This window comes from Suricata suricatta, chromosome 1, assembly GCF_006229205.1.
Source record: "Suricata suricatta isolate VVHF042 chromosome 1, meerkat_22Aug2017_6uvM2_HiC, whole genome shotgun sequence".
In the NCBI taxonomy this organism is placed as follows: Eukaryota; Metazoa; Chordata; class Mammalia; order Carnivora; family Herpestidae; genus Suricata; species Suricata suricatta.
The window spans coordinates 157,090,499-157,110,830 of NC_043700.1; the positions used below are offsets into that span (position 1 = coordinate 157,090,499).

At 37.7% G+C, this 20,332-nt stretch overlaps 1 protein-coding gene and 1 long non-coding RNA gene across 3 annotated transcripts in view; one reads left to right on the forward strand and one right to left on the reverse strand.

Annotated features, from left to right (window-relative positions):
- LOC115298061 overlaps nucleotides 1-632 on the reverse strand; it is a 9,242-nt gene extending 8,610 nt beyond the window's left edge. The window contains exon 1 of the long non-coding RNA XR_003911586.1: nucleotides 615-632. This is a non-coding gene — a long non-coding RNA (uncharacterized LOC115298061). The remainder of the gene's footprint in view (nucleotides 1-614) is intronic.
- GABRA2 (gamma-aminobutyric acid type A receptor alpha2 subunit) overlaps nucleotides 77-20,332 on the forward strand; it is a 134,527-nt gene continuing 114,271 nt past the window's right edge. Inside the window, exons 1-3 of one of the 2 annotated variants that reach the window (XM_029946405.1) lie at nucleotides 77-277; nucleotides 1,271-1,348; nucleotides 4,052-4,167. In XM_029946405.1, coding sequence (XP_029802265.1) covers nucleotides 1,278-1,348; nucleotides 4,052-4,167 — 187 coding nt within the window. In that variant the 5' untranslated portion in view covers nucleotides 77-277; nucleotides 1,271-1,277. Of the gene's footprint in view, nucleotides 278-1,270; nucleotides 1,349-4,051; nucleotides 4,168-20,332 lie in introns of those variants that run through there. The other variant, XM_029946388.1, reaches the window with a different exon arrangement.

Below are 20,332 nucleotides of genomic sequence, written 5' to 3' on the forward strand. Positions count from 1 at the left end.
CTCCTGCCAACGCTTCCCCTCCTCCTCTGCCTCCTCCTCCGCCCGTCACCGCCACTACGGGCGCCTTCGCCTCCGTCTACTCCTCGCGCCGCGGCCGCCGCGCTCCGCGCTCCCTCCGGCTTCCACCGCCCCTCGCTCCCGCTCGCTCGGCTGCTGCGGTCGCTCTCTCGTCTCTCCCGGTCTCTCACTCGCGCTCCCTCTCGCTCTCCCTCAAGTTTCCCAGCTCCTCAAAGCTGGGCAAAGGGAGGAAAGCACCCGATCCTGCCTGCTGTTTCAGGTAAGGTCGCGCACGTTGGCCCCGGCGGGGACCCCTTCCCGCCTGCCTTCGCCTCCCGTGCCCGCCTCGTCTTCGCCTCCCCGCTCTCCGGCGCTCCCTGGAACCCGAGGCGGTTCGGCTCGCCCGCCGCCTCCTCCCCGGCACGTCTAGAGAATCATTTCGATACTCATCACCAGAAGCGCGTCTGCAACTACAATAAGATCCGAGACGGCCGCCCACCCGCCCGCCGGCAGGCAGCGCGGTAGCCTGGCTCTTGTATAGTCTGCAACTTTGCACACTGATCGCCGCCGCCTGCCCGCCGGTGCTGGACCCGGGAGCCTCCCGCCCCTGCTCCGACCGTGGTCTCGGCTCCGGAGCCGCTGTCCAGCGCGGCGTTTCGCAGCCGTGAAGCCGAACCGGCGCCTCCGAGACGTGGGCCAGGGCAACTGTGCAGGGGCCGGCAGGGAGCGTCTTTTATTTTATTGCCTATTATTTTCGAGGGGGTGAAGAAGTGAAGACGCGAGGACTGCAGTTCCCTCTAACGAAAAGAAGAATCATCGAAAAAGTGGGCTAGTTGCCCCTTGCTTTTCCCGTTGGGGTTGCGGGGGTGGTCTTGGTTGAGGGGGTTGTGGCACCCGGTACCCGTCTCTCCTTCACACTCCCCCACCTCCGACCCATTCTCTTCTCCAGCTCCTATGTCAGTTCAGGGTTCCGAGTGTTGTTATTACGTGTCTGTGCGAGCACAAAACAGTGTTTGCTGACGATGGGGCTGGGGGAAGTTCTTGGCAAAGCAAAGTCTGATTACTTGGTCATCTTACTGTCAAGAGAAAAAAAGAAAAGAAAAGAAAAGACACCCCCCAACCTCTTCATCACACCCCACACTCGCTCCAGTGGAATAATTCAGTAGCTTTAACTCCAGTTCTCAAAGCAATTGACATTCTTTTGGGCTATTTGGATGGTGGGACTGAATGTAATTTTAAGTGTATTTTGTTTTTCTTCCATGGCTTTCCAAAGAGCGGCAATGAAGAGGAAATTAAACACTTACAACATGCAGTTGATTCTTCTTATTTTCTTGGTGTGGGACCCAGCCCGGTGAGACATTTATTTATTGTATTTGACTTTTTAGATTCAGGGTAATGGTGTGTTTCTTGAATGCCATCAGTGCAGGCTGGCCTTTGAGAAGCTGAAGTATTTTGAAGAATCAATTCTAATAAAAAAAAAAGGTTGTGTCAGGAAATTGAACTATGAAGTGGCAGAGACTATAAAAAGTTCACTGCTTCTGATTTTTGGTGATAAAATACACAAGTGATCAGGAACATTTTCTTAAAAAAGAACAGAAAAGAAAATCACCAAAGAAAAGAATATCCTTTGAATGGCATATACTTGTGAGGTTTTGAAGTGGCTAAATTGTATGCACTTATAATGACACCAACATTCAGTAGAGAAGCTAACAGTTTTTCTTTAAGCCAAACAGAAAAGTGCAAGCTAAAATGGTTTGACTGTTAACTTTTTCCCTTCCTTCCTTCCTTCCTTCCTTCCTTCCTTCCTTCCTTCCTTCCTCCCTTCTTTTTTCTTCTCTTCTCTTCTCTTCTCTTCTCTTCTCTTCTCTTCTCTTCTCTTCTCTTCTCTTCTCTTCTCTTCTCTTCTCTTCTCTTTTTCTATTCTTTCATCGTCTTTTTTTTTAGTGGTCTTGGCTTTTTAGTCAACATAGAAAGCCCAAAGGATGTGTGAGTCTTTAACCTCTAGGTGGAGGTAGCATACAACTTCACAATTACAAACAATAAAACAAAAGCTTGATTTATTCATCAACTTTTCCTATTATTGATTTAGAGGTCTTTTATTCCTAAAATGGTCACTGCCATAAACAATACTTATTTTCGACATGTAACTAATTTTGCTCTGCCTGTGTTCTACAAACACGAAATTAATTCTTAATGCTTTCCATAACATTGTTAGTTGTAGTCTTTTCTGATTTTTTATTATCAACGGGCATTTTTAATTTATTGTCTAAATTTAGGAAATTAGTTTCAAAATATTAGAGGTCTTGAAATATAAGTGATAAGAATGTTCATCTAACCATTCCTTTTAAAAACTAGTGTCTTTATCATATCTTTATTTCCCTTTTAATTTTTTATTCTCCTGGCAGTAATTGTCAAAGTATGAAAATATTTTGTAGAATTAAGAAGAAATCTCCTTGTAAAGGCTTATTTTTAGTTGGAAAATAGCTCCTCATTTAACATCTTGATATTGAATTTAGAAAACAATTTGACATATGATTAAACAACACTTCTCAGTGAAAACCTCTATGTGGAACTTTATGATTATTGTAGTGATTGATTTTAGAATTAGCCTAAGGTAACAGAAACTTTTGATGCTGGAGTTTTTATAAACTCGTTTACTGATGTAATTTTTAAATGTTTACCTGTATATCAGTGTTTTAATATTTTCTGTGCTCTCGAGACATTTGTTTGAAGAAGATTACCAATTTTTTTAATGTATTATGACTATTTTTAGTTACTAGCTGTGTAATCATTTAAATGCAAATGGAATCTGTCAATGACATTTTACACAGCATACCTTGATCAGACTGCTCTCACATATGATCTTTGATTTTCAAGCAGGGAACATGCCGTGGTCAGTTAGTAAGCACTGAAGGTGCTCGGTGCTTAACCATTATTTCCCTCCACTAGTTTTCTGTTCTATATTTGACCAGTAATGCTCATGCCAGTATTTTATTCTATTATATAAATGATTCTTTTTTTGGGCCAGTAATTTAAATCTCTGAATCATTCTAGGGGGAAAAAATGGCAATGAAAAGGGACATTCTGTTTTATGCACCAAATTGCTGGGTGTCACAAAATCAGGTCTCTGGCTTTCTGATGGAGAAATAATGGAGAAAAATCACTGTTTCTAACCCTTTTCTGGTGATATTTTAAGACCATTTGTTCTCTTTGCAAATTTCTCTCTCTCTCTTTCTCTCTCTCTCTCTCTCTCTCTCTCACACACACACACACACACACACACACACATACACACACACACACACACACACAAGTAGTGAGGCATTTTAATCTTTAGGTAACCCCTATGGCTCTCTTCAGAAACCAGTCAGGATGGGGACACCTCCAAGGCTCTCTTCACCCCTGTCAGTGCCCCTATTCCCTTCTGCACCCCTGCATGTGCCGCCTGGCTACAGTGGAGCCTGGAACACAGCCAGTGGAGTTTCCCTGATGTCTATATTGCACTTGGCCATTGGGTGGAGGTATACCCAAAGTAAGGAAACAGTCTCTCAAAGAGAAAAAATGACATAAAGAAAAAAAAAAAGGCGTTTATGAGGAAAATAGAGAAATTTTCTGCCTCCAAGGAGGCAATCTGTTTTCCAATTAATATTCAAATCATTGAAGTTTTATTTCTGGAGTTATTTTGGTTATGGTACCTTTCTTAATGCAGAGTAACATTACTAATAGTGTCTGCATGTGATCATCTACATTCATAATATATTCCAGGAGATGGATTTTAGAAAATGAGTGTTCCACACTGAGTGCTAAGTGGCAGAAACCTGAAATAAGTTTGACGTCAATTTTTCTGATACTCTAGTGTTTAGTATCCATTTTCAACAACATATTTATCTTCTCCATAGACATGCTGGTATTTATAGAAGTGACAAAAGAAGGAAAATGGGTGGCCCTAATCGCTTAGAGAGACTTAAAATTCAAACCCAGGAAGTAGAGCATGTTGGTACTTGTATAACATACATACGTGTATCTATATCAGCTTGTAAAATTATATGTTTAGGTTGGTGCTGGCTAACATCCAAGAAGATGAGGCTAAAAATAACATTACCATCTTTACAAGAATTCTAGACAGACTTCTGGATGGTTACGATAATCGGCTTAGACCAGGACTGGGAGGTAAAAGTAGTTTTACTTTTTTAAATTCTCACAAAATAATGCTTCTAAAGGTTAAGAGTAATATACATATTTATATATGAATGCATGTATTAAATAACCTTGAGTAATAGAAAGTAAGGTATATGAAATAAACATTATTTGTGTTTCCTTTCATACACATACAATGTATTTAACATTTTTATAGAATACCAAAAGCCACATAGAACCCAGACTTTCTGCATAAAGAGTTTTTAGATTAGTTTATTTATAATGGCTAAGTTTTTCAAACTTAAAGTATATTAAAATGAAACATTATTGGGTAGAAATGATTGTGTCGTATCTTCACATTTACAGATGCCTATTTTCAAAGCAGTACAGATAGGAAGAAATGAAGCACATTATAAAAAGTATGTCTGGGTTATATTTCAACAAATACACAACTTATGATTCTATGATGATATTTCTTTACACACGCATATGGTATTTCTAAAATACAGCACAGATTTGGCGTTCTTGAAACTTTCAAAGACATTTCAGATATATATTAGCTATAAGCCTAAATTTATTGGACTGTGGCATAGTTTGATTTCAAATGTAAACATTAATTTTCAATTCAGAAAAACAAATATGTTCTTATCCATAAAGACAAAGGAAATTTGGTGTGGCTAATATATTAATTTTTAAAAATATGTTAAATTTTAATAAACTTCTATTTATCCTTAGCTAGGTGATACTAAGGAAATTAGGTAAAGTAGGTGTGTAATTTTAAAGGATTCTGAGTCAAAATATTGTTACTCATCAACTACGATATATATGTATATATAAATATATGTCTGCATACACACATTTCACACGTGTGTGTTCTACTTATTTGGATGTTTAGTTTAACTACTAATTAAAAGTAAAGAAAAATTAGTTAACTGATAAAAGATTTATATAGTTATACAGTTAGCTAGTTTATTACAAGGCTGACAGCTTTTTAGTATTAAATTTTTTGTAAAGATGTGTATTGAATAAATGCCTAGATGTTTATGTAAATACTTTCTTTGGAAAATGTAGGTTATTGTTAATTCTATATATATTTGCCAGTGTATGGTTTGGATTGTCCAGGAGTCAGAAAAAGTCAGAAAAGACCCTACTTGTTGTTATATAATACACTATTTATTGCATTTTAGGAGAAGTATGGGCAGAAATAATGTTCAGAAATATGGCCTATTGTATCTTTCAGAGCAAGCTCAATTGTTTACTATACACTTGGTTTTCTAAAAGGAAAGAAAAACTAAAAGGAAAATAATACTTCTATAGTAATTAATATGTCTAATGAGCATGAATATAAGGCCTCACTCTTCATGTTAGCACATGAAAATGAACTATTGCCAAGCACAAGTCTATCCTAACTCATGATGGTGATTTATGAGGAAGATTACACATTTTTCCTAAGCCGTCGATTTTATTTTTTAAAATAGATTATGTGCTATCAAAAATCTCAATATTTGAGTAAGACCTTAGGTTTTCTCTCTGTAAGTTTTTAGGGAAAATATCTACACTGTGGATGTGTGGTTGGGGAGTGGAAACTACTTGTTTCAGAATGTGGGTATTGCCATTTAGCTCTTCATTTTTCTTTTGTAATATCTCTTAATCCATTTTTACTTCCATTGTCACCACTCAAACATAGATCCTTGTCACTGTATCATTTGCGGTAATGCAATAGACTAAGTGGCTCTTCTTGTCTATGTCTAGTGTCTTCCTCAATCCTTCTCTGATATTGCACATGTGCTAGTATCTCACATCACATTAGTGTTCCTTTATTCTTACAATGCTTTCCACATATCCCTCTCTTTCCTTGATCGATCATCGTTTCTTGATCCTTCATCATTTCTTGGCCAGATAATCTCTGTTTTTCACTTAAAATGGCCACAGTATACCTACTTTTCCGCCTTATAGGGTTGTTGAGAGAATTCTATGAACAAAAAGTGCATACAAAGCTGGTGCCACATAGTGGGAATTCAACAAAGATCTAATTATTCCCTCCTTCCTTAGATTCTTAATTTGCCAAGCAAGGTTTTCTACATTCTTCTTCCTGGCTTCATTTTTATTTGCCTCCCTTTCATCCTGCACTTCAAATGCATTTGTTCATCTTCTCTTGATAATCCATTCACATCTGTTCCCTTGGCCTTTGGTCATATGATTTCCTCTCACTGGAAGTGTTTTTCTCATCCTCTTTGATGATTGAAACCCTTTTTTCTATAAAGACCACCTCAACACTGGTCCTCTAGTAAAGATTTTTCGTAGCTGAATTGAAGCACCCAGATTCAATTTTCTCTCTGTTGAATTTCTGTAGCAGTTGTCGGCTCTATATCTCATTTGGAACTTATTTTGTGCTATCTTGGATTATTTATTACCTTTTTGTGTGTCTCTTGTTACCTTAACACCATTGTAAGCTTGTTGAGGCAAGATATTGTATCATAAATCCTCGATGCTCTCAGCAACTAAATATTGATTTGCATATTGTGGCCATCAAATAAATGTTGATTGCTTGATTAACTTTTCAATGGCCAGTTAATCATCCATAAAATGGGGTTACTTATATTGAGCTGATCTTTCAGTTAAGACTGTTGAGGTAATATGTTGGGTAGCATGCTGCAGGGAGGTAATGGGGTTTAGTGAAGACCTAAATTTCGATTTTGAAGATTTAGGTAAAATCCCAGCTCTTGTCGTCAGCAGTCCTGTGACTTTTCAATACTTAATCTCTCTGGGTCCACATCTGTCATCTATTTTTTTTTAATTTAAAAAAAAATTTAATGCTTTTTATTTATTTTTAAGAGACAGAGAGAGACAACTCGAGCAGGTAAGGGTCAGAGAGAGAGGGAGACACAGAACTGAAGCAGGCTCCAGGCTCTAAGCTAGCTGTCAGCACAAAGCCCAACACGGGGCTCGAACCCACAAACCGTGAGATCATGACCTGAGCCAAAGCCTTACGCTTAACCGACTGAGCCACCCAGGTGCCCCAACATCTGTCCTCTGTAGAATGTACATCATTATAGAGTGTTCTTAGAGCATTTGATGAATATTAAATATGATGTTATATGCTAAGAAGTTAGCACAGTGCCTGGCATATGGTAGAGAATTAATAAATAACAGTACCTAAATGACTTCCAGAAACTTTCTAAATATACCGCTGTAAATTTACATTATTATTATGATTACTTCTGCATCTAAAATTCTTAGCCTGCCTGTTCATATGTTATTTCATACAGAAAGTCCAAGAAAATTACTTGTGTCATTTTGTCCCAGAAATCAATAAAGAGACAATGGGCTTGATTACATTTTAATATATCAAACAGAACATCTCTATTGATGAAAAATCTGGATAATTACTTTCAATTATTATTTTCCTTCCTATATAACTTTAATACAAATCAGTATACAGGAAAGCACAAACAGTTTGAACTATGAGTTAAAAATAAATGTTCTTTTTACTTGGTTTGACCACATACTAGATTTTACCCTGGCCACTTTCCTTAGACATTCTGAGCCTTGGGATTTTCCTTGAGAAAATGGCAGTAATAGTTTTTTATCCTGAAAGGAAGAAGGTAAATTGAAGTTCATATATATGATAAAGATCCTACAATACATTGAGTGAAAGAGGTGCCTAGGGGCTTCATTGGTTAAGCATCTAGCTCTTGATTTCCTCTCAGGTCATGATCTCCTTGTTCATGAGATTGAGCCCCGCACAGGGCTCTGCACTGACAGAGTGGTGCCTGCTTGGGATTTTCTTCTCTCTCTCTCTCTCTCTCTCTCTCTCTCTCTCCCACTCTCTCTGTCCCTTCCCTGCTCTTACTTTCTCTCTCAAAATAAGTAAACATGAAAAAATTGTAAAAATCCATTGAGTGATAAAATTTTAAGGTAGTTTATGATTAATAATAGAGTCTCTTTAAAATTTGTTATATCATGCCACTCAACCTCTCAAAATTCTCCAATTGTTTTTACTTCATTCAGAATAAAAATTGGGTTTTTTGTGGTGGTCGCCAAGGCCTGGCATGATCTGTCTCTTTATTGTTTCTTTGACCTCACACACTTCACCTTCTTGCTAGTGCTGCTGCAGTCACATTGGCTTCCTTTCTGTTCTTTGAACACACCAGGATACTCTTTGGAGCTTTTCCTCTGGCTCTTCCCTCTTCCCTGGATATCCTTTGATCTCTCCTTCTCAATGAGGCCTACCCTGACCAAACAAATATATACTAGAACCTGGCTACCTCTTAATAATTCTGATTTTTCTTACCCAGCTTTGTTTTTTGTTTCTTAACACTATGTTTGGATATATAAAATAATTTATTTCATTATTATTGTAGTAGCAATTTGCTTATTTTTGTCTTTTTTGCTAGAATGTAGGCTCATTAAGGTGAGGGATTTTTGTCAGTTTTGTTGCTTGATTCATCTATCCCAGCATCTAGAACAGGACTTGGCATATAGTAAGCACCAAAATATTTCTTGAAGGATTTTAATTTTATTCATGTATTTATTATTATTATTACTGTGCTACCATGGAAAGAATCAACTACAGTACTTACCTTATCCTTAAAATCAGTGGAACAGTTATTACTTAATTGACACAATGACACTATTAGCATCAGCATATTTTGGGATGACATCTTGGTGAATTAGAGCTGTTATAACCTTAGTTACTCAAATCCTGACTTACGTTAGCTGTGATTCTGCCTTTGAATTGTGCGATTTGGGGTGATTCATTTATCCCATATGTACCTTAATTTACCCCTCTGTGAAAAAGGAAGAAAGGATCCACTTATTCTGTTCATATCTCACAAGGATGTGATGTGGTTTGGGTAAATTAAAATTCTTAGGAGAGCATAATGTGCCATACAATTGATAAGTGTTAGCATTGTTGGGAGTATGAGGAGAATTCTTAAGGAAAACATCTGAAGAGGTAGTGTTCTTTGAAAACATGCCATGACATGTTGGTAGGTGTGTGCATTTGGTAGGCTTAGTTCTTTGTGAGCCTGGAAACCTGAGATGCGTTTGCCTTGATATCTTACCTACTGAGACTGTACATTTAGACTAGCCAGAACTAATAACTGAATCAGTTTTTCCTCTTGTCTTCATTTTAGTCATCAGAGCTAACAACTTGGAGTATCATACCCCAACATGGATTTTTATATTCCATAGGCTTTCAAATTGTCAACTAAATAAAAAGAGCAGCATTTGTTTTTTGGGCCGATTTTATGGGGTCATTGGAAAGATCAATGTATAGACAGGCCTTGAACATTTATGACAGCTAGCATCCACAGTGCTCAACAGTGACAACTATTAGAAATGACAAGGCTTGGTATCTAAATTATAGATTCAATCTGGAAAATCTAGATTGAGTACCATGCTTAGCTGCATTTTGAAAAGCTGTTTCAAAGAGGTCATCTAGATAGATTTTTTTTTCTTTTCGTGCTTTTGTTTTATACTCTGAAACCTTGAAGAAGCTTTCTGCTTAAAGCTATGAAAAATATGATGTCAGATCATAGGCTTAGGGTCTGAGGGTCAGTTTTCCAGCTTCGCTCTTGGATATTTACCTTCAGGCTGTAGAGAGATGGATGACAACATGTTTCTATGGATTTTACTACTGTCAAATATTTAAAAAATAAAATATAGGCTATTCAGCGGGAAAAATTAATAAAGAAAAATCAGATCTGTCCCAGAACCTAAGAGGGATTCTGCCCTCAAAATAGCATTGTATTACTTTATAAAGTAAAGCTTAAGATCAATGCCTTTAGATACCAACAGCTTTGGATTTGAATTCGGTTGCCACTATAAAGTAACTACAAACTTTTAGCATGCTACTCAATCTCTCCTTGCTTTGGTTTCTCTATTTGTAAAACAGGAGTAAAAATAATGTGACTTATTGGTTTGTTAAGGACTTAATTTTTTTACATCAAAATCCTTTGGGCAGGCAAACAAAGTAGGAGCTCAGTACATGTATTATTGCTGCTGTTGTTTCAATAGAATGCAATAGAGGCCATCACTCAGTGTTTAATTTGTAAAAGCTATGACTTCTCAAAAAATGATAAATTTGTAGCACACATAACCCGGTTTTGAAGGAAGGAGAGTGTATATTTCTTATGTAATTAGTTTCATTTTGTAGACACAACCTTTGTATATGTACAGAACCTCTGAAAATAAAACCAGTCACAGAGGTAGGGACATATGTATTGCTCTTTATAATTGTTATCATGACATGTAATAATTTGGCATCATCAGTGCATGGTAATAAATTTGCCTGTAGGAGAAAAAGATACATTTAGAGAATAAAACTTTGCCATATAACATTAATGATGATGTTAGGGACATAAAACTGAAAGCATGTCCATCAACCTATCCTGGGATGCGCTAGGTACTTGAATGGCAAATATCTGGCTCTTGCAGCCACAAAGTATATGTCTGATGCTTGATGGTGTCTTAGGAAGTGACGGGCAGTGGAGCCATTGGGACTGAAAGAACACACAAAGAATAGTCTGAAGTCTCTACTTAGAGTTGGAAGTGGGGGAGGGGAAAAGTGGATTGCGAGATGAGCAGGAAAAGAGAGGGTGCGTGTTAAAAAGTTCTTGTCTCAGATAGGGGCAGAGTGATCGCCATTCCTGGGGGCTCTGCTTCTCTGTAAAGCTGTGATGTCCGGCACTCTCCTCCTTCAGCCACTGGCTGCGGTTGAGGCTGATGTTCCCGAAGAGGCTTGAGGCAGCTGAGAAGCCTCTCTCTCTTCTCTTCTGACTCAGCTTCTGGGGTTCCCTGCAGTGCTGGACTAGCATGTCCTTCAGAATCAGTTGTAGGCAAAATTCCAGAGTCCTTTAATGGTCTTGGCCACTGTCTTCTCCACCCACTTAAGTTTGCCTAAAGGTCACAGGGAACAGTGCATTTGACTATTTCATAAGTTGGGGAGATTTCACACAAGTGTGTAAAAGAGCTTTTGATAAAAGTGTAAAGGACCATTATCAATTGTCATTTCCTGTTTGTTTAAAATGATCTTGTGGGAGGCACGAAACACAAAAAGCAGAAAGGTACTAGCTGCCTGGAGGGGGGTGCTATTGGGAGGCTGGAAACTCTGGGTCTGACCTCCCAAATCAGTTCCTTTCATTTTGTCTGAGGTCTGTTTGTAGGGCTGTGCCTCTGGCATGGAAATAGTACGGGCTTCATCCCAGTGCATGATCCTTTAAACTGGAAGCATGGTAATGTCATGTACAGGTTTCTGGATTCTCTTTTTAGTATTTCGAGGTAAGACTAAGGAACATCTTAGCGTTTCTGCATACCCCCTCTTACACTGTGCTTCTGGTCCACTCCCTGGCAGAGAATGTTACCAAGACAGACTTCTTCAGAAATGGTTAGATTAAGGACGTTTTGCAGAACTATTTCTTGGTTTGTTATTTGAACTAGGTTCGCAGCTTGTGATTTATTTGATAGGAAGGGCAAACAGGATAGATTGGCAGCAATGGCGTGCATTGGATTAGATGGTGGCGTTTTCTTCCCAAACAGCATCTCTTCAACAAAATTCATGGTGACATCACTAAATTGCTTGACTGAGAGAATACTGTTCATGTTTTCATAAACTAAGGGTTTGTTTTTACCTTAAAACATACTTGGTTAATAACAGTTTGTTCTCTCAACCATCGCTGCTGGAAAAGCATTGCCCTCAGTCATAATTTTGAGGGACTGTTATTTTTGCTTTTTCTCACTCACTGTGTTTCCTCTCTAGCATTTAAGCTCAGGTATAATCCGTGTTTCTCTTTGTACCCTCTAACGCACTGGAGAAATTGGACAATACGCATGACCAATCCATTTGTTTTGGTGTTATTTTTTGATTGCTGCAGCTCAATCACATTGTAGAAATCTATACTGGTAGTGGAGGTGGCCAAGTGAACAGCTTGGCCAGTCAGCAATTCATTACTTTTCATTGTGTGAACATGGATAGAGTCAAATTAAATTATTTTAGTATTCTGTTTCTTAATACATGCCTACTGAAGGCTGGTGATGTGCCAGACAATCTGCAGAATATAAAGATGTACAGGGTGAGGTATTGGTCTCCGGTGGTTGAAGTCTCTTGGAGGACAGATAAAGTAGATGATACACTATGATTCTCAAAATAGCTTGAAATAGTACAACATATGTTTTATTATAAGAACATGCTATTGAAGTTTAGAGATGTAAGAAATCACTTTTCTGGTACTATAACTGGAGTTGTCTAAGTTCTATCTCTATAACATGATTCATGCATTCAAGTATTTCTCACTAAGGGCCAAGTATTTTCTGAGTTTTATTTGAAATGCTGGAAATATTTTGATGAATAAGCCCCAAACTTTGCGGAAATTCATATCACACCATATTTGGGGACTTTCTGCCTTTCAAGTGTCCTAGACATTGGTTTCTTCTTTCCCTCCTTAATTAAAAATACTGTATAACCACCCAATGTTTTCTTTACTGAACATGATTGTCTTTTCTCTTAATGGGAAGAGTGATTTGGAGGTATATTTACTGTCAGACTGAGAACTTTATCTGTAGAAGAGTCTAACATCCAGAGAATATGCCTTTCTGTGTCTGTAGCAGAGATGTTGAAGGTATTTATGTTAAGAATAGCTTTCTCAGAAGTAGTAAGGTAAGTGTTAATTCCAGTTGAAATTTCTGGACAATTCTCAGTTCTCTCTCTCGCTTTTTTTAATTTTTGTAATGTTTATTTATCTTTGAGAGAGAGATAGAAACAAAGCGCAAGTTGAGAGAGGGGCAGAAAGAGAGGGAGACACAGAATCCAAAGCAGGCTTCAGGTTCTGAGCTGTCAGCACAGAGCCCGATGTGGGGTTCGAACCCATGAACCATGAGATAATGACCTGAGCCGAAGTCAGATGCCTTTAACCAACTGATCCAACCAGAGGCCCCTTCTCAGTTCTCTTTGTAAAAATAAACTTTTCTTTCTACCTTAATTTAGAGCTAGAGATGAGTTAAACAATAACTAGACATTTCCTGTGGGGGAGAAAAATAAGTTACATGATATGTAATGTAATGAGTGTTAAGTTAGTTTATTTTGCATTTTTCATGATGCTGACACCAACCACACAGAATTCTGAAAACTTGTTAACTTGAAATACCCTTATCCCTTGAGATACAGATCTTATCACTTAAAAGTAATACTTTTAATGTTTAATTTAAACTAATGTTTAAATCTAAGAGTATTTCATATAGAAGCTCGTCAAATTAGATATATCACTTACCATAAAATGTAGATCTCTCAAATTTCCATTGTTTTTTTTGCATTTTATGTAACTATGATTAAGTAGTTGTTGATATCTTTGTATGTTTTTATTATTACACCTTTTTAATAAGCTGAAAAATGGGCATGTAGAAAAATGACTCAATCTCCATCTTGACTTCAGCTGTGATTTTGATTTTCATTTTTTTCACGTTCCTTGTTTATTTTGATATTTAAAGTATGTTAAAACAAAAAAAGTTTTTGCATAAAACTAAAAATAATGGTACTCTTATGAGAGCATCATTTTAAAAAGTATCTTTATTAACATTTGGGAAGTTAGTTCTTTTTTAGGGGAATGAATGCAAAATGTAGTACAAAGACTGTTCCTGGAACATGGGTGGTGACATTCTTTCTGCATAGAAGTATTTCAGCACTTTTGGAGGATATGTTTAGTTAAGGCATTGTCAATTTGATTTAAAACTCATTAAAAGAAAACGTATGGTTCTTCTTCTGATATGATGCCCATAGGAGAAATAGATGGCAACTATTTTGTGGAGGTAGTTAATAAATTGTAATAGATTTGAGGGATATTTCAGGAATATGGTACAATGAGTAGTACAATTGGATTTTGTGCCTGAATAGAAGAGTAGAGTTATGTCACAAGGTTAAGGAAGGTCGAAGAGAGGCTAAAAATTATTCATGTTGGGGCACCCTGGTGAGTCAGTCAGTTGAGCCTCTGGCTCTTGATTTTGGCTGACGTCATGATCCCAAGGCCATGTTGGACTCTGCACTGAGTGTAGACTACTGAGTGTAGAGTCTGCTTAAGGTTCTGTCACTCTCTCTCTCCCTCTGCCCCTCTCCTGGCTCGTGTTCTCTCTTTCCCCCGCCCTTCTCTCTATCTCATAAAATAGTAAATTAAAAAAATATAAAAACGTGTATATACACATATACAATATCTTTTAATAACCTCTCCAAACCCATATTTAGATTATGTTTTGTGGGGATACCTATGGCATTTTAGTAAGTGTTTGGGAACCATTTGCTTTTCATTAAGAAGGTAAAAGGATCAGGTGGTTTTAGAACGGTATCGATGAAAAAGCTTTCTGGGACAGAAAAGATCTCCAGACTTGAACTGGAGGAGTGGTTTGGAGAGGAAGAGGAATGTCATGAGGGACTTTTAGAAAAAGATGAAACGTCTACTTTACCTATAATTCCTCATAAGAAGATTTTAGCATTAGAAAAAAAAAAGGTGCTGACTTCCTACTCAGATATTTGGGTTGGAGAGTCCAAATGTATTCAATTATATGAATTCTTTAGAAGCCTTTACAATAAAAATTAAGCAAATCAGCCATAGTCAGAAAATTAGGGTAAATGTGGAACACATTCATTTTTGTTACCACGATTACATAAACTCTCCAATTTCTCAGGAAAGGACAGAGTGGGCTAAAATGCCAGCCAGGTTTACAAGGAAGATTAAAGTTTGGATACCAAGAGAGAAAAAGTCTTAAATAAAAGAAAATGGAATCACAAGGCTGGTGTTCGGGTCGGGTAGAGGGAAATATGGGAGGGTAGATTTAATTAGTTATCTAGGACATGTAAGGGGATAATCATCGAAGCAAAAAATGTGAGGCTGATGATTGTGCTTTGTAGAATAGCAGAAGAATCGTCCAACAGACATCAGAAGAGGAGAAACTTTATACTCTTAAGAGAGTAAATGGGGTGGCTTTAGGTGGTGAAAATGTTATAAAAGAATGGGGATGAATGTAGAACCATTTTAAAGGAAGTCATCATTAGAGCTTTATAGTGAGAACAGCAAGTCTGTTGATATTAACAATTAAAACTAAGCTGTCCTTTCATCAGTTTGAGTAGTTTTTGCCTTGGTAATGGTAACAGAATTGTAGGATCGAAGGTAACTAACAAGAAAGATTTTTATATATAGAACCATATGATTAGCAGTGCTTATATTAGAGTATGTTACCCTTTAAAATAGATGGAATATAAAAAAATTGACTCATTATCCTTGAAACATAAATTCGAATAACAGTGTCTGAATTCTTAAAGGAGAGGGTCAGGCAGATAAAGTAGTGAGGGGACTGTTGCTGCGGCAGACTCCCCTTCAACTTTTCCTTCTGTCAAGTTTCCCAGATAATCTGAAGGGCTCTTGGAGGTATTTTTGGCTGCCACCAAGCTAATGGAATGACTCATAACTTTAGTAGGGGGGTGGAGGGGAGGCATTTAAGATTTACATTACTCTCCGTGAAATACGATGGTGATAGATTGTCCCCTGGGACCCAGCTGCTGACTCAGAAGTTCATACGTTTCAACGCAGTTCTGCGTGTAACACTGCCGTCACCCGCCTTTGTCACCCTCCTTTGACACCTGCCACACCCAATCTAGACTTTGTCATTTTTGGTGACAGCTTCTAATACAGGCATCTTACTCTCAGACATCTGATTGCCACCAGGTGCAGAGGGCAGCTGCAGCTTCTGCCGCTCTCGCTGCTCACCTGGACCAGCTGGGAGGTTAAGCAAAACCCCTCAGCAGATAAAAGAAAGCGGGCAGGTGTGTGTGTAAGTGTGTGGATATGAAAGTTAGTGGAGTGGAAAGCGCATGTCTCTTCATCGAATCCCTTCCTTTTAGGGAACTGTTTTATGGCCTGTCATTTCTATGATTTTCCCCACTCGGTCAAAAGAGGGCAGATGACACTTTAAATACTTCTGTTTGAAGACATTAAAGGGGGGTATAGTAATTCCAAGTGGCTTTTTAGAGTGCAGACTTAATGCTAGTGGGAAATAAAGGAAACCTCGCTTCCTAGTGTTGGAATAAAACAATCAAAAATATAGGTGAAAGGATATTATTACAGATTTTATTGGTTAAGGATGTGTTCGTCAGAAACTAACAGAAAACTCTATATATGGTGATTTCAGTGGGGGTCAGTTTTTCCTCACAAAGGTCTGGTGGCTTCAAATAAAGACTGAATTCTTCAGTGATGGCATTGAGAGCTTCAAGAACCCAGGTCGTTTTTATTTTGCCACTTCCTCTTCCTTAGCATTGTCTTCTGTCCTTATGCTGACACCTCATGATCCCAATGTGGCTGCTACAGCTCCAGCTATTATACTCATGGTAAAGGCTGGAATAAAAGGGAAGGATGACACTAGCTCTGTCAGTTCCTTTCATGAAAAAAGTGACCCCTTCACAGTCTTGCAGCTGATTTGCACATTTATCCCATTGTTATTTCAGGCTGATAGAGCATCTGGGGAAATTGGAGATTTATTAGAAAGATGTGCTGGATATTCAGTATGTTTCTAGGAATGCCTGTCAAATCTACTGATGCTAATAGAAAAATTACTCCATCTCTTTGTGCCTCAGTTTCCTGCTCCGTAAAATGGAAAATGTTAGTTTCAATAAATTGGTTTACCAGAACTATTTAAAACCTTAATTTGCATATGAATAACTTGGATAGTGATGGTTAAAACGTAGATTTTGATTCCATATGTCCCTGTGGAGCTCAAGATGCTCAAGAAGCATTTGTAAGAAGCTCCCACGTGATACCAGCACTGCTGATCCGTGGGCTACACTCTGAGTAGCCAGGAGCTACTCAATTATGGCTACCGTATTGTACAACATTAGGGGCATCCAAGAAGAATATAATGCAATGTAGAGATTCCTTAAGTGCTCATTAAATGTTGTTGTTGTTATTATTATTGTTACTGCTACTATTACTATTGTCATGCTTCATTCTGACAATGAGACATCTATAATTTCTGTTTCTAAAGGTTGTAGTGATAAACCTTATTTTTGTCAAAAGTATAATCATAGACAGTTATATCCCTTATGATATGCTTTTATAAAATTCCTAGTAAAATATTAGATTCACCATTGATTTCTGTGAATATGCTGCATAATATTAAGTGCAATTTCTTTATTTAGCTATGAATATACCTTAATTCTACCATACTCCATAAGTGACAAATATCCTTATATTTATTGAAAAATTAACACTAATCTCTGATAATGCCATGGTGATATTTGAACTCTGCTTCATTAAAATGTATTGGATATTGCAGCTCTCACTAGTCGTGGGAAAAATATTAACAAGAAGCTTATAAACTAAGCTAGTATAAATAATTGATTATAAAAGAACTAATTTAATCCTTAATATAGTATTGTGGTAAATAAAATTTTACTATATGTGTAATTTCCAGGGTAAAAAAATAATAGAGCTCTCTCCTTTTTGTATGTACTATTTAAGATGCTTCAAAATGTTCTCTTTGGACAGATAAAAAGTGTGATTTCCTTTAAAAACATTATACATGGCTTGTATTCGAGTGCCCAACAGAGAAATTATAAACTGGGATGATCCTAAATTGTTACATAACTGACTATATCTTAATTTTAAAGACACTGAGAGGGAAAGGGCCTTTGCTATGATCAGAAGAGGCTGTGATGGTAAAGCAGTATATAAAAGCACAAAAACCATTTTAAAAAGCCCCCTTTTTAAAAATTAAAGCTCTATGACCTTGAGCAAGCCAGTTGTCATCTTCGTGCCTCAGTTTCCCCAACATAAAGAGAGGAAGACTGGAGCTGAGACATGCAGTGTCCCTTCCATCTAAAATTTCTCTCATCTTTTGTGGCTTGTTTCAAGGCAAGTAGAGTAGAAAATAAGGTTCTTGGAACAGAAATCTAAAGCCAATTTTTTTTCTTCATCGTAGAGAAATAGAGTACAAGCCTGAATACAAGCTAGCCGAATAAGGCTGCTACACCTCTCCGGTCCGCCCTGCCAAGGAAAGTACAAAGGCTCTTTAGTCTTCCCACTGCCAGCAATTAGGAGTTTGTACCAAACTAGGTAGTTCCCTTGCATGACAATTTCAATTAAGAGCTTCTCCTAAAGCTGGGTACAGTTTGATTAGGAAGTGATTGCTGCAGTAAGGTAGCGATAAGTGTACAGAATTATATTTACCAATATCAGTGCTTACGTTCCTAAACATTGCTTTTCACTCTTTGTGTAAGTGATGCGAACAGCAGCTTCTCTTCAGAGTTTACCCTCTTTGACTTCTGTGCTGGGTTTGATACCATAGATCTACCCTCTCTTGACACTCTTTTCTCTTGGTCTCTTCTCCCCTCCTTCATCTGCCTCATTCTTTGGTTTCTCTTTATCTTTTCTCTTCTTAAATGTGCTCTGCAAGGTTCCTTACTTTCAACACCTGCTGATTAGCACTTTAATGATTTTCTCAGAACACTCTCTTTAAATTCCATATCCTCAAATATTGACCCTATGTAGATTATCTCTGTTTCTGATGCTGTTTTCTTACATGGATTTGCTGGTCATCCATTGCCCAGATGAACTCCCTTCTGCAACCACTACCTTCAGAAGCAAGTCTAGAGCAAGTCTAGGGTAGTCAGTCTCTCCAGACTTTAGCCTCAGATCACCTTTCTGTCTTCATTTCTCACTACTAATCACTACCTGTCACAAAGTGGTTTAGATTCACTCTCCTTGTTTCAGTTTTTACTTTTTAATACAGTCGCGGCTTTCCTTAGTCGGTAGGCCTTTTACACAGGCTGTTCCTTCTCTTACACACATTCTTTTCTTCAGGTTCTAACATAGATGTCACTACTTGCATGGCTGTCACCCTTTCATACAACACGTCTCTATGGAACAAATCATCCATTACTATGTTTGGCACAACATGAATGTACTGTTTTGTAACTCAGTGTCCCATCTGTTGGAATCTAAGGTCTCCATAGGCGAGGATTTGCGACCTCTTGTCTCTTGTTCTAGCCCCAGTACCACATGCAGTCCTTCTAGGAGGCAGAGAGTAATCATAATACCTGTTGAATCGATGACAAACTAATGATGAACTGATGAACTGTGTCCATTTGTATGAATTTCTTGAACTTCCAGAAATGAAATTCAAAATTTTGTCACCTAAAACTGGTTTTCATCCTGTAGCCCTTAATGGAGTCCATATTTGTCCAATCTATAAGGGCTAAAAATCTACTGAGAAGAATTTTTCAGATTCTCTTTACTTCTTTCCAGTCTCCTGGCTCTAATTCTGCTGTCCCCTAATAGGTAAATAAAAACCCGATTGATTGGCTTATATTTTGGTTTAAAAAAATAATCAACTTAAAGCATTTAGAAATCAGGACATTTCCAATAAAAATGTGGATTACTGTCTTCTCTTTTAAAAATCGCAGATCTCGTGAGCCCAGGCTGAAATTCCTGAGGACAGAAACTGAAATAGAAATTGAATTGATGGTAGCAATTGACACTAAGTAACAGCTTTCCAAATGGAGGAGGGTGTCCTTCACACTTAGCCAGAGATCTCATTTAGTTCACGTCAGTCAGGTTACCTGTGTGGCCAGGAAATCATGTGCTGCCCCCCAGCCCCAAACACTTGAGTATGTAAACATAGCCCTATCCTATTTTCTATATTTCCAGCTTTTTATTTTTTAGTTAAATTTGATTAGGGAATTCTTTTGCTCAACATTCTTCAATGATTTTCCTTTTTCTCACTTTCCAGAGTACAGTTTCCAATCTATATAACACAGTGGTCAGAAATCAGAATAGAGGGACCAAATTCTATGATTCCCTTGGGCGGGTCAAATGAAAGAATGAGTTGACCTTATGGAGACGAGAATTGAAGCACGTCATTCCTTGTGCAAAAGGGGCTGAGTTTTATATAAGTATTTGAGATGAGAGTTGCCAGACATCCTAATTAGTTTTCAAAAGCTGGAAATACCAGTTTTTATGAGAAGTTTCTTAATATTTAAAGGCCATCCTGTTCTAATTCAGATAAAAACAAATAAAACCTTGGTGCATCCCAAACAAAACACACCTGAGCATTACTAGTTTACAGCCTCTTTCCATACACCAGGATTTTTTTTTTTATCAAGGTTATGAAGGGATCTATTGGGGAATTTGTTAAATACAAATTTAGCAAATCCTCAAAT